The sequence below is a fragment of the Heteronotia binoei genome, chromosome 21, assembly GCF_032191835.1.
Source record: "Heteronotia binoei isolate CCM8104 ecotype False Entrance Well chromosome 21, APGP_CSIRO_Hbin_v1, whole genome shotgun sequence".
NCBI lineage: Eukaryota > Metazoa > Chordata > Lepidosauria > Squamata > Gekkonidae > Heteronotia > Heteronotia binoei.
In genome coordinates this window covers 20378528-20392452 of record NC_083243.1, presented here as the reverse complement: position 1 = coordinate 20392452, position 13925 = coordinate 20378528, and the positions used below count along the sequence as shown (strand labels likewise).

The 13925-nt window shown below is 47.9% G+C and overlaps 1 protein-coding gene across 1 annotated transcript in view; it reads right to left on the bottom strand.

The window, feature by feature from the left end:
- The window catches only part of BRF1 (BRF1 RNA polymerase III transcription initiation factor subunit), a 357225-nt gene that overhangs the window by 21021 nt on the left and 322279 nt on the right, over positions 1-13925 (bottom strand). Inside the window, exon 16 of the mRNA XM_060261809.1 lies at positions 2692-2743. Within this exon, the coding sequence (XP_060117792.1) occupies positions 2692-2743 (52 nt within the window). The remainder of the gene's footprint in view (positions 1-2691; positions 2744-13925) is intronic.

The following is a 13925-nucleotide window of genomic DNA, read 5'->3' as shown; positions in this document are numbered from 1 at the left end:
AATTCTAGCAGGAACTCCTTTGCATATTAGGCCACACTCCCTGATGCAGCCAAATCCTCCAAGAGCTTACAGAAAAGAGCCTTGTCAGCTCTTGGGAGGATTGGCTACATCAGGAGGGTGTGGCCTAATATGCAAAGGAGCTCCTGCTAGAATTCCACCCCAACTATTCTAATATTTTCTTGCTGTTCTACATTATAATATATGTATGTTTGCTGTAAAAAGCAGTTACGTGGCGAAATGTAGCTTATTTATGAAAAATATTCCTATGCTGCTTTTTCACATAAGAATTGCCAGATCCAGGTTGAGAAACACTTTGAGATTTTTTTTTGGCGGGGGGGGGGAGCCTAAGGGGGGCAGGGAACTCAGCAGGGGATAAGTCCACTCTCTACAGCAGCCATTTTCTCCAGGTGATCTCTGACACCTAGAGGTTAGTTGTAATAGAAGATCTCCAGCCTCCATCTGGAGGTTGGCAACCTTATTTTCCACTCCATTCAGGATCAGTTGATTGCTGTGAACTGTGTCATCGGAGGAGAGTTTCAGGAAACTGTGGATCGCTCAAAAGGCAAATCAGTGGGCTCTAGATCAAATCAAGTCAGAACTCTCCCTAGATGCTAAAATGATGAAACTGAGGCTATTATACATTGGTCATATGATGAGAAGACACGACTCACTGGAAAAGCCAACAACACTAGGGAAATTCAAAGGCAGTGGAGGAAAAGAAGAAGATAGACTGACTTAATCAAGGAAGCCATGTCTCTCCGCCTGCAAGACCTGAACAAGCCTGTTCTAACGTCAGGTCATGCCCTAAGTCAGTAGTGACTTGATAACACACACACAAACGCATCAAATGTTAGAACGTTTCCATCACTGGTGGTGGGAAGTGCCATCAAATCTCAGTCAATTTATGGCGACCCTGTAAGGTTTTTGAGGCAAGAGATGAACAGAGGAAAAGAGATGGTTTGCCACTGCCTGCCTCGGCAGAGCAACCACTGGATTTCTTTAGACTGATGTACTTAACAGGGTTGCCAGGTCTATGTTGGAAAACAGCTGGAGACTCTGCTGGTGGAGCCAGGAGCAAGGTTGTGGCAAGCATGGCTGAACTCCAAAGGGAGGTCTGGCCATCACATTTAAAGGGACCGCACACCTTTTCTCCATGCCTTCCCTCCACTGGAAATAATGGGGGATAGGGGCACCTTCTTTGGGGGCTCACAGAACTGGGCCCCTTAGTCCAATACTTTTGAAACTTGGGTATTTTTGTTTATTTTTAAGAGAGAGACTTATGCTGAAAATCTGGTACTTCTGCTTTAAAAAAATAGCTCCCACAGAGCCCCAGATACCCATGGATCTATTCTCCATTATATCCTATGAAAACCGACCTCCATAGGGTATGATGGAGCACCAGGCAAACATTTAAACCTCCCCTGCTTTCTGATAACCTTGAAGTGAGTGGCAGACTTCCAAACCAGGGGGTCCTCTGCCCCCCACTGGGAATTGGCAACCCTAGTAGGAGAAGGTAGAATGGCCCGAAGGATGGCTGACTTGCCTCAGCCAGGGCCTTTTCGGCCTTGGCCCCAGCCTGGTGGAATCAGCTCCCCCTAGAGATCTGGGCCCTCACTGAATTACTATCTTTCCATAGGGCTTGCAAAATGGAGCTATTCTGCCAGGCCTTTGGTTGAGGCAGTGGGCGTCCTATTACACCAGCTGGCCGTATGCTGCAATACCACCCCTGCTGTAATACTATTTTCGACTCCTACTTACTGTTCTAGACTCTAGTATGTATAATATTTGCCCAACTGAGCCACCACTTATAACTTATTTATGATCTATCTAAATGTATGGTTCTGGTTTTAACTGGACGTTTTATATTGTTTTTACTATGTTGTTATCTGCCCTGAGCCTGTCTTTGGGAAAAGGTGGATTAGAAATTGCCTAAACAAACAAACAAACAAACAAATAAATAAATGGCCACCCAGAACACTTATTCCCCAGGCCAAAAAACAGCTATCAGTATAGCCATCTGCTGAATCGCCTTAAACAGGAGTCCCAATATCTTTCTGAGCTTGAGGGCACATTTGGAAATCTGACATGGAATGGTGGGCACAGCAACAAAATGGCTGCTGCAGGAGGCGAAGCCTGCCCCAAAATGGCTGCCAAGGTTTAACTTCAGTAACAAAGTATAGATCTGCAGCAGCTGCTGTCAAAGCAACATTTAAAATATCTGCACAGTCAATCAAATTTCCAATGACCAATCAGAAGCTTTTCTGGGCAAAAGCCCTGCCTGACCCCACCCATGTCCTAAAAATACTTGGTAGGCGCCAGGAAAGACCCATAGTGCCTATGGAGACCTGTGCTCTAAAAGAGATTGTATTGTGTGCCCACTGTACAGATAGCAGATATTGCTCATCTAGAATACAGAATATACCATTCTCCTCATCTTTCAGGCATCTCGGGGCTCTCCAGTTCACATTGGGAAGGGATGTCTCCAACCAGAGACATTTTCAGAACCTCAGGTAAGACCAAGACCTGAGCCTGCTTCAGTGGGGAGGGCGGGATATAAATCAAATCAAATAAATAAATAAATTGTACAGCACTTAACAAAAGTCAACCTTTTCCCTTTAGCGAGAGACCGCGTGATAAATCTAGCACCCTATTCAGATACAGGAAACAACTGCGTTAGAACAAATATCGTACCTCTTCAGTTGCGGCCTTTTTTGCTAGCTGCGTCGAAATCAAGGGTCGTAACCTGCAAGAAACAAGAAGTCAAGAAGTTAGACCCTGTTACGTAAAACCCAAAGTGTGGTCTGACTCTGCCTACCCATCAAGTATAAAACATCGTATTGAGTTAGCTGGGGTTGCCAAACTCCAGGTGGGACCTAGAAGAAGAAGACTGCAGATTTATACCCCGCCCTTCTCTCTGAATCAGAGACTCAGAGCGGCTTACAAATCTCCTTATATCAGGGGTGGCCAACGGTAGCTCTCCAGATGTTTTTTGCCTACAACTCCCATCAGCCCCAGCCAGCATCGCCAATGGCTGGGGCTCATCATCATCATCATCATCATCATCATCATCATCATCATATTTTATTTGTATCCCGCCCTCCCCGCCGAAGCAGGCTCAGGGCGGCTAACAGCAAGAATTTAATACATACATTGTACAATATAACACTTTAACTACAGTTAATTAAAATCCATTAAAATTCTAAAAACAATAAAATTAATATTGGGAGTTATGGGCTGATGGGAGTTGTAGGCAAAAAACATCCGGAGAGCTACCGTTGGCCACCCCTGTCCTCTATCTTCTCCCACCACAACAGACACCCTGTGAGGTGGGTGGGGCTGAGAGGGCTCTCACAGCAGCTGCCCTTTCAAGGACAACTCCTGTGAGAGCTGTGGCTGACCCAAGGCCATTCCAGCAGCTGCAAGTGGAGGAGTGGGGAATCAAACCCGGTTCTCCCAGATAAGAGTCCGTGCATTTAACCACTACACCAAACTGGCTCTCCTAGAGATCGCCTGGAATTGCAGCTGACCTCCAGGCAACAGAGGTTAGTTCTCCTGGAAGAAAATGCTTCCCTCGGAGGGTCCCTTAGAATCAGAATCATAGAGCTGGAAGGGACCTCCAGATTCATCTAGTCCAACCCCTGCACAATGCAGGAAACTCACAAATACCTCCCCCCCTAAATTCACTTGTATGGCATTATACCCCACTGAGGTCCCTCCTGCCCCAAACCTCACCCTCCTCTGGCTCCACCCCCAAAAATCCCCAGGAATTTCCAACTCAGAGCTGGCAACAGGGCTTTTTTTGTAGCAGGAACTCCCCTGTCCACTAGGCCACACACCCCTGACGCAGCCGATCCTCCAACACCTTACAGTGCTGTTAGGGAGGGACGGTGGCTCAGTGGTAGAGCATCTGCTTGGGAAACAGAAGGTCCCAGGTTCAATCCCTGGCATCTCCAAAAAAGGGTCCAGGCAAATAGGTGTGAAAAACCTCAGCTTGAGACCCTGGAGAGCCGCTGCCAGTCTGAGAAGACAATACTGACTTCGATGGACCAAGGGTCTGATTCAGTATAAGGCAGCTTCATATGTTCATATGTTCAGTATGGAGAGCCAGTTTGGTGTAGTGGTTAAGTGTGCGGACTCTTATCTGGGAGAACCGGGTTTGATTCTCCACTCCTCCACTTGCACCTGCTAGCATGGCCTTGGGTCAGCCATAGCTCTGGCAGAGGTTGTCCTTGAAAGGGCAGCTGCTGTGAGAGCCCTCTCCAGCCCCACCCGCCTCACAGGGTGTCTGTTGTGGGGGAGGAAGGTAAAGGAGATTGTGAGCCGCTCTGAGACTCTTTGGAGTGGAGGGCGGGATATAAATCCAATATCTTCATCTACCTCACAGGGTGTCTGTTGTGTGTGTGGGGGGGGGGGGAGGTAAAGGAGATTGTGAGCCACTCTGAGACTCTTCGGAGTGGAGGGCGGGATATAAATCCAATATCTTCTTCTTCATCATCATCTTCATAGTACAGAGCCTACTGTAAGCTCCAGGAGGACTGGCTACGTCAGGGGTGTGTGGCCTAATAGGCAAAGGAATTCCTGCTACAAAAAAGCCCTGGTGTGGCCTATGCATTCCCCCCCCCCCCCAGAGGAATGTACCCATTTACCTAACCAGATCTACGTTGCTTCTACATACAACTCTCTGTCTCTAGTTCATGCTTCACAGCTAGAACCGCTTGCCCTGGTCCCTCTCCCAGATGTCTCTGCTTTCCTTGCCTTGGTTTTCCTTACAAGCCTGTCCCTTCAATATTTTAAAAGGTACAGAAGTTGGCTTTACCGTAGGGAGAGAGACCCTAGCAAAGAAGCGAAAGGCTTTAGGCTTTCGTCACCTGCAAATATTAAAATCCCAAGAGCTCCGGGTAGGAGTGCTTGAGAGCACCTGAACTGCTGGGTGGTCCAGGGAATTGAGCAACGGTAAAAGTGCCGGGGCAGTGATTATGCGCGACTCGTGCATCTGCCGGATCCGTACGACCGCCGAGTGGCATTCTGCAAAGGCTCGCTATCTCGCACGGCCATCCGATCTCGGCATCCTCACTACTGACGGCTCGGAAGTTCCGATGTGCTCCTGACGCTCTGGCGGCGGCCAAGTAAGTAATTACGAGCCCCCCCCCCCCCCTCGCTGCCTCTTCCTTAGTCTTTCCACGGCTCTAAAAGATACTACAAACATTTTTAAAGTGTTTTCCAGGGGCTAATTTAGGAGCTTTTTAGCCAAAGCTGATGTCTTGGGGCCGCAAATATGGAAAGAGATGATAGCACAGGTGGTTATTACAGCCGTATTTTTCCTGTAGATTATAATTACGGTAAGTCACTCTAAGCCTACCAGGAAAAGAACAGAATATGTTTAAAATAATAATTAAGAATAATCAGAAGAGCCGGTCTTATCCAATATTCCCAATTTCCCCCATTATTATTTTGTGTGTGTGTGTGTGTGTGTGTTGCTCATCATGCTATTGTGCAGATGTGGCGTAGTCATGATTTCTGAGGTCCAAGAGCCTCAGTGTAGTGTAGTGGTTAGAGCAGGGGTGTCAAACTCATTTGTTATGAGAGCCAGATCTGACATAAATGAGACTTGTTGGGCCGGGCCATGGCAGGCTGGGCCCAACGTGTGCTCCTATTTAAGATTAGGTAGCAGAGATATAATCTTTATAAAGAACACAGGCAAACACAATTAAAGATTTTAAAAACTTAAAACATGCTTGAAGCATTAGTACTTGTTGGTCTTAAAGGTGCTTTCTTTGTATTTCTCCCATGGGATTCAGGAAACTAGGCAAAGGAAGCTCTGGCTCTTTCCTTCCTTCCCCAGGGGGGGGGACAAGAGGGGGCGGAGCCTCAGCCAATAGAAGGAAAAGAGGCTTGGCTCAGTAGCCCTGCTGTGCAATTGAGAGAGCCTGGCAAAGCAAGCTCTCCCTCCCCAAGGGAGGGGCCTCAGCCAATGAAGAAAATAAGAGTTTTGCTCTGTAGCTCCTGTGTTACTGAGCAAGCCTTGCAAAGCTGATATATGGAAGCTGTGCAGATGTGGTGTAGCCATGATTTCTGAGGTCCAAGAGCCTCTGTGTAGTGTAGTGGTTAGAGCTGTTATGGGGAAGGAAGCAAGGAAGAGGGAAGCAGATGGCACCCAGTTGCTCGGGGGCCTGATTCAGCCCTCGGGCCGCACGTTTGACACCCCTCGGTGAGAGTGTTGGACTAGGGCCTTGAACACCCAGGTTTCAATCCCACTCTGCCACAGGAGCCGGCTGGGTAGCCGGGAGGGCAAAACAGGGGAGAGGAGAATGGCATAGGCTGCTTTGGGTTCCCATTGGCGAGAAAGGCAGGGGATAAATGATGTCAAATCTTGCCTCTGCCGTGGACTTACTAAGTGACCTGAAGCAAGCTTCTCAGCCCCATCTGCAATATGGGGATGGTACTAACCTGCTCTGCAGGGGTGCTGTGAGGATTACAAGATAATGTATGGGAAGGGCTTTGAAAATGCTGAAAGCATTATATACAGTGGGATCAGCTACTGAGGAAGCTGGTGAGCTCCCCTTCACTGGCAGTCTTTAGGCAGCAGCTGGACAAGGAAGGAAGGAAGGAAGGAAGGAAGGAAGGAAGGAAGGAAGGAAGGAAGGAAGGAAGGAAGGAAGGAAGGAAGGAAGGAAGGAAGGAAGGAAGGAAGGAAGGAAGGAAGGAAGGAAGTATATGGGAGAGGGAGAAGTGGAAAGAAAACTTCAACTTTAAATGCATTTTCCAAGCTGCCAGCTGGTTTGGCATGGGCCGTTTTCCCACTCACGTTTTACTGGCGCCACGACCATCCTGACGCCGGCGAATCTGCCTGGATTTCGCAACAAAAGCGCCGGCGCTCCCAGAAGCGCCGGCGCTTTCCGTCGCTAAGCCAGCGCAAATGTTTTCCTGCATCTTTGCGATTTCCGTTTGCGCTGGCTTAGCGACGGAAGTAGCCGGCGCTTCTGGGAGCGCCGGAGCTTCTGATGCGAAATCCAGGCAGATTCGCCGGCGTCAGGATGGTCGTGGCGCCAGTAAAACGTGAGTGGGAAAACGGCCATGGAGAAGTGATATAAAGAGAGCAATACCTTCTCCAAGCCAGCTGACAGGGTGGTAAGGGCTTCGAGAGCCACACAATGTGTGTGAAAGAGCCACATGTGGGTCTCAAACCGCAATTTGGCCACCCCTGCTCTAAGCTGAGTTACTGTGAGCTAGCTCACATTTTTTTTTAGCCTTCAGCTCACACCTTGTTCTCTTAAAACAACTCAGCTTAGAGCAGGGGTGGCCAAATTGCGGTTTGGGAGCCACATGTGGCTCTTTCACTCATATTGTGCGGTTCTTGAAGCCCACACTGCCCCGTCAGCTGACTTGGAGAAAGCATTTGTCTTTTTAAATCACTTCTGCACGCCGAGCCAGCCAGCAGTTTGGAGAATGCACTGAAAGTTAAAGTTGCTTCCTTTCCACCTCTGCCTCCCTCCTTCAATCTATTTTCCTTCCTTCCTCCCTCCCTGTCTTGAACCTCTCAAACATCTGAGGTTCGTGTCTTGTGGCTCTCAAGCATCTGACGTTTATTTTATGTGGCTCTTGTGTTAAGCAAATCTGGCCACCCCTGGCTTAGAGAGAACACTGATGGCAATCCCTATTTGCAGTGGCTGTACCAACTTATTCCCCCCCCCACCCCCAAGTATTATCTACTATGTTGTTGCTGTTAATATCTCCCTGTCTCTCTCTTTCTCTTCTTTTTACAGGGAAAAAAACCCCACCAGCTTTATATTTCTTGGCTGGCCACACTGTCTCTAGAGAGTGTCTCGGTTTTTACTGCACGTGGTCTCCTGAAAGTTTTTGTTTTTTAAAAAATGCCCCGACCTCCTTTTAAGGAAGCAGCTGCCGTCCCATCAGCCATATGGAACAGTAAATTACTGGCTGCTACGGCTCCAAACATTGGCTCTTTCTGCAGTCTCACTGCATCCACGAGGGTTCAGATCCTGGGATATGTCCACATGGAAACGTACATCTGCCTTTGTTGACTGGGCTAGGCGTGGGCATTGAAGGCTTGAGGATTCACCGCGCAGACCTGCCAAGTCTTTTGTACAGTTTTTAATAGGTCTGTACAGTCCTCCCAGTCTTGGCATAAGCCCACAACACATTCATGCCCATTAGTTGGACTTCTGTTGTTTGGAATGGGTGTGTGGTGTGAAAAAGGAAAAAGCTTTTGTGTTCAAGGGGAAGACACCCTGTAAACCAGGAGTGGCCAAACTGTGGCTCTTTCTCACATATTGTGCGACTCTCAAAGCCCCCACCACCCTGTTTGATGTAGCGGTTAAGTGTGCGGACTCTTATCTGGGAGAACCGGGTTTGATTCTCCACTCCTCCACCTGCACCTGCTAGCATGGCCTTGAGTCAGCCATAGCTCTGGCAGAGGTTGTCCTTGAAAGGGCAGCTGCTGTGAGAGCCCTCTCAGCCCCACCCACCTCACAGGGTGTTTGTTGTGGGGGAGGAAGGTAAAGAAGATTGTGAGCTGGTCTGAAACTCTGAGATTCAGAGTGGAGGGCGGGATATAAATCCAATATCTTCTTCTTCTGTCAGCCAGCTTGGAGAAGGCATTTCTCTCTTTAAACCACCAAGCCAAGCCAGCCAGCGGATGGGGGGGGGATACATTTGAAGTTAAAGTTGCTTTCTTTCCACCTCTCCCCCCCAATCTGTTTGCCTGCCTGTCTGTCTTGTGGCTCTCAAACATCTGCCATTCCTGTCCTGTGGCTCTCAAACATCTGAAGTTTATTCTATGCGGTTCTTATGTTAAGCAAATTGGCCACCCCTGCTGTTAACTCAACAATAGGTGATTTCGGTGTTTTAATGGCCATTCTCCAAATAAGGCGCTTCGTGATACGTATCATTTGTATCAAATTCTTGGTAGTGGCAGGAAGTGCCGTCAAGCCACAGCCCACTTATGGAGACCTTGTAGGATTTTCAAGGCAAGGGATGGTTAGAGGTGGCTTGCCATTGCCTGCTTCTGCGTAGCATCCCGGGACTTCCTTGGTGGTCTCCCATCCAAGTACTAACCCAGGGCCAACCTTGCTTAGGTTCCACGATTGGACAAGATTTGGGCTAGCTTGGGCTATACAGGTCAAGGCAAAATGGTGCTGGAAAGTTCCATCAAATTGCAGCCAACGTGGCTACCCTGTAGAGAGCCAGTTTAGTAGTAGTGGTTAAGTGCGTGGACTCTTATCTGAGAGAACCAGGTTTTGTTCCCTGCTCCTCCGCTTGCAGCTGCCGATGCGACCTTGAGTCAGCCACAGATCTTGCAGAGCTGTCCTTGAAAGGGCAGCTTCTGGGAGAGGTCTGTCAGCCTCATCTACCTCACAGGGCGTCTGTTGTCGGGAAGGAGGGTAAAGGAGATTGTAAGCCGCTCTGAGACTGAGATTCAGAGTGGAGGGTGGGGTATAAATCCAATATCATCATCAATTCTTCTTCTTCTAATTCTAATTCTTCCTCCTCCTCCTCCTGTACTAGAGATTTATGTAACTGCTTCATCATTTAACTAAGGCTGCATATTACCAAAACCTCAGATGAGGTGTCTTCCTGAGATGGCACAGGCAACATAAGGCAACTCAGAATTTAATGGGCAAAACCACCCCACACGGCTAAACGGTAAAGCCATTTCTTTCCCTATTACAGCAACATACCAGAAACAAAATAGCCTCCGAACTGAAACAAACTCATCCCTTGCCCCAAGGCGAAAGCTCTGCTTGATTCCTGCCCCGCTTACAGCTTTCAAGCCGAACAAAAGCCCCAGAGCAATAAATCGGTTAAGCCAGCTTGGGAGACAGGTAAAAGCGCACACTATACACCTGTCAAGCACACCATTTAATGCTGAAAGCTGACAAAGCCGACATTCTCCCGAGAAACTGCAAAGGCCCAAAACATGTCATTATCGTTGTGTCTGCTTGCCACACAATCCGCTTAGCTGATGTTCTGCCTTCAATAGAGCCGTAGAAGATAATATCTAAGTTTGTCCTCTAGCTTAACAACTTTAAAGACGGTTCAATATAATAGATTCTGACAGGGGCTGAAGAGCGCATCAATTCGATTGCCAAAGTGAACAAACGCCGGGAAAGAAAAAGCCCCCCAGCGCCGCAGCTATGGTAAACAGCTGCTTGTATAGGCTTCCGTTTCATAACGAAAGAGGAGACCTCCAAGCACTCGCAGCAAAGCAGACATCCAGGGGCCCGCAAGGAGACAAAAGTCGCAGGGAGCGTTTTCCTTGCCTTCTGTTTTGGAATGCTGTGGCAAGGAAATTCAAACAAGCGATTTTTAAAAATCTGTCTCTGGAAATCACAACCTGCCGCAACTGAGGCTCCCATTATGCACAGCGACAGACTTGAGAGCCAGTTTGGTGTAGTGGTTAAGTGTGCGGACTCTTATCTGGGAGAACTGCACCTGCTGATGTGACCTTGGATCAGCCACAAGTTCTTTCAAGGCTGTTCTGCTCAAGAGTAGTTTCTGTCAGAGCTCTCTCAGCCTCACCTACCTCACAGGGTGTCTGTTGTAGGGAGGGGAAGGGAAAGAAGTTTTGCAAGCTGCTCTGAGACTCCTTAGCGGCCCCGTGGAGAGCCAGTTTGGTGTAGTGGTTAAGTGTGCAGACTCTTATCTGGGAGAACCGGGTTTGATTCCCCACTCCTCCACTTGCACCTGCTGGAATGGCCTTGGGTCAGCCATAGCTCTGGCAGAGGTTGTCCTTGAAAGGGCAGCTGCTTTGAGAGCCCTCTCCAGCCCCGCTCACCTCACAGGGTGTCTGTTGTGGGGGAGGAAGGTAAAGGAGATTGTGAGCCGCTCTGAGACTCTTCAGAGTGGAAGGCGGGATATAAATCCAATATCTTCTTCTTCTAAAGCAGCAGTACTGCAGTACTGTGGTGTGAACTCTCTGCTCACGACCGGAGTTCAATTCCGGCAGAAGCTGGGTTCAGGTAGCCGGCCCAAGGTTGACTCAGCCTTCCATCCTTCCTAGGTCAGTAAAATGAGTATCCAGCTTGCTGGGGGGAAAGTGTAAAAGACTGGGAAAGGCAATGGCAAACCACCCCGTAAAAAGTCTGCCGTGAAAATGTGAAAGCACAGTCACCCCAGAGTCGGAAACGACTGGTGCTTGCACAGGGGACCTTTCCTTTCCTGAGACTCCTTTGGTTAGCGAAGGACAGGGTATAAATCCAATCTCTTCTTCTTCTGTTGCTTTAAAACTTGGGCCAGCCTCATACCTGAGGTAAACAGATTTATTTACTTCCTTTATACCCCTCCTTTCTCTCCAATGGGGACCCAAGGTGGCTCAGAGTGGTGATGAGAAACAGGTATGGGGGGGGAAAGGGATCCTCTACCTAAAGCCAATACTCTTTCTAAGCTGTGGAGTCTTGTGAGCAAAAATTCTACTTTGTGAGCTTACTGACATTAAAACTGTGAGCTACTGCATCAATTAGTTTGCTCTGGGGCCATTTTCCCTGAGCTAACACAAAAATGTGTGAACCGAAGCCCAGAAAACTATGAGGCCTCACTTTGGGCAAGAGCTCACAGGAGCAGAGCTCTGGAACCTCTAAATTTTTATTGTGCTCTTTACCTACTCCCCAATACTTACTTCTGGGCTACATTGTTCAACCCTCCTGAGGAAATTTTGCTGAGCTCTAAGACTGGACAAACTTTCTGCACCCGCCCCACCCCCAAACACACACAAAATGGGAAAATAATCAAAACATATGAAGCTGCCTTATACTGAATCAGACACTTGGTCCATCAAAGTCAGTATTGTCTTCTCAGACTGGCAGTGGCTCTCCAGGGTCTCAAGCTGAGGTTTCTCACACCTATTTGCCTGGACCCTTTTTTGGAGATGCCGGGGATTGAACCTGGGACCTTCTGCTTCCCAAGCAGATGCTCTACCACTGAGCCACCGTCCCTCCCCAATCAGACAGATGGAAATATCAATCAGACAGATGGAAATATCAATCAGACAGATGGAAATCTTCATCATGCCACTATGGCCACATACCACTTACTGGTAAATTTTAAATGGTATAGAAATGTATAATTGTTTTATTGTTTAACATGGCTTTTGCCACACCCTGTAAGCCTCCCTGAGCCTGCCCCGGTGGGGAGGGCGGGATATAAATAAAATTTTATTATTATTATTATTATAGAAGAAAGTCATTTTAAAAATATGATGGGAGTAAGGTTTTCTTATGACAATTCTAATTCAAGAAGCGTTTTAAGGTGGATGCTGAGCTGATATAATTTAGTGCACGTTCCAGTGCTGTCAGCGGTGTGTGGCATAGGCGAATGAGTTGCGCTAATGAACTCCGGCCTCTCTTTTTCTACAAAACGACCCCTGGAGCTAGCTCACACTAATTCAGCTTAGAGGGAACACAGCAGGGGCCTGACAGCTTCAAGTTATGAAGATAGGGCATTCCTACGGTAAGTGCAAAAGTAATCCCCATTAGAGCTTTTCGAGTCCTTAAAGCTTCTACCAACAAAGTTAACCAATATTTGCTCTTGGGAAAAGTATGTTTTTTTGTAAATCCCGGGATATCGTAAAAGGAAGATGCAAAAGAAAACATCTAGTAGCCATCAGCCTTCAGGAGCATTCCACAGAGGTCGTAATTTCCCAAAGTTGAGACAAGATTTTCTGGTGGAGCTTCCCTTTTTTGCAAAAGTATACAGCATGGGCACAATCCCTCTCCTCTTTATCAGGTAACGTTTTCACACGGGGTGCCTCTGAACCTGTAATCATACATGAGAGCAGGGGTGGGATTCTAGCAGGAGCTCTTTTGCATATTAGGCCACACCTCCCTGATGTAGCCAATCCTCCAAGAGATTACAAGGCTCTTTTTTGTAAACTCTTGGAGGACTGGCTACTTCAGGGGTGTGTGGCCTAATATGCAAAGGAGCTCCCGCTAGAATCCCACCCCTGCACGAGAGACACAAGTCTTGCAACTGCAATCCTGACAGATTGCAAGAGGGAGGGCAGGAAGGGATGAGCCAGTGCTTGGCTCCTGTGGCCCTTTCTTATACGTCCAGAGCGAGGGTGACCAAACTGTGACTCAGGAGCCACATGTGGCTCTTTCACACATATTGTGTGGCTCTCGAAGCCCCCACCACCCCCATCAGTCGTCTTGGAGAAGGCATTTGTCTCTTTAAAACACTTCTCCCAGTCAAGCCAGCCGGCAGCTTGGAGAAGGCATTTAAAGTTAAAGTTGCTTTCTTTCCACCTCCACCTATTTTCCTTCCTTCCTTCCCTTCCTGTCCCGCAGCTCTCAAACATCTGATGTTTATTCTATGTGGCTCTTACATTAAGCAATTTTGGCCACCCCTGGTCCAGAGTATTGCCAATCGCCATTTTTAAGTCAGGAGGGAATTCTTCTCCAGGACAGATTGGCCCAGAGATCCTGGAGGTTTTTTGCCTTCCTCTCAACATAGAGTAGGGTATCACTGGGAGAGTGGGAGGCTTGGAATTCCCTCCATTGTGCAGGGGTTGGACTAGATGACCCTTGGGGTTCCCTTCCAGCTCTATGTTCCTATATGATGCAAAAGGCAGAAAAGACAATTCTGTCTTCCTGTGGTATACCCGCATGCTACAGAAGGATAGTGGCTGCAGCTGAAACCCGCCCGGACAGAAACCTAACTTGGTTCTGTTTTGTGATTATTCCTTAACTCGCATCTGATTACAAGCCATAAATCATTCTTTGCTTGCTTGCTATTTATTGTCTCCCTTCCAGGCAAATCTTTCATCTAAAAAGCAAACAGTCCTTTAAAGTTCCCCCTCGAGCCGCCTAATCAAACAGCTTTACCCTTCGTGGATTGATTTTACCAAGGTTTACAGCCCACCTTTATCCACAAAGGACCAAGGCAAAAAAGCAGAACACAACCCAGCTAGA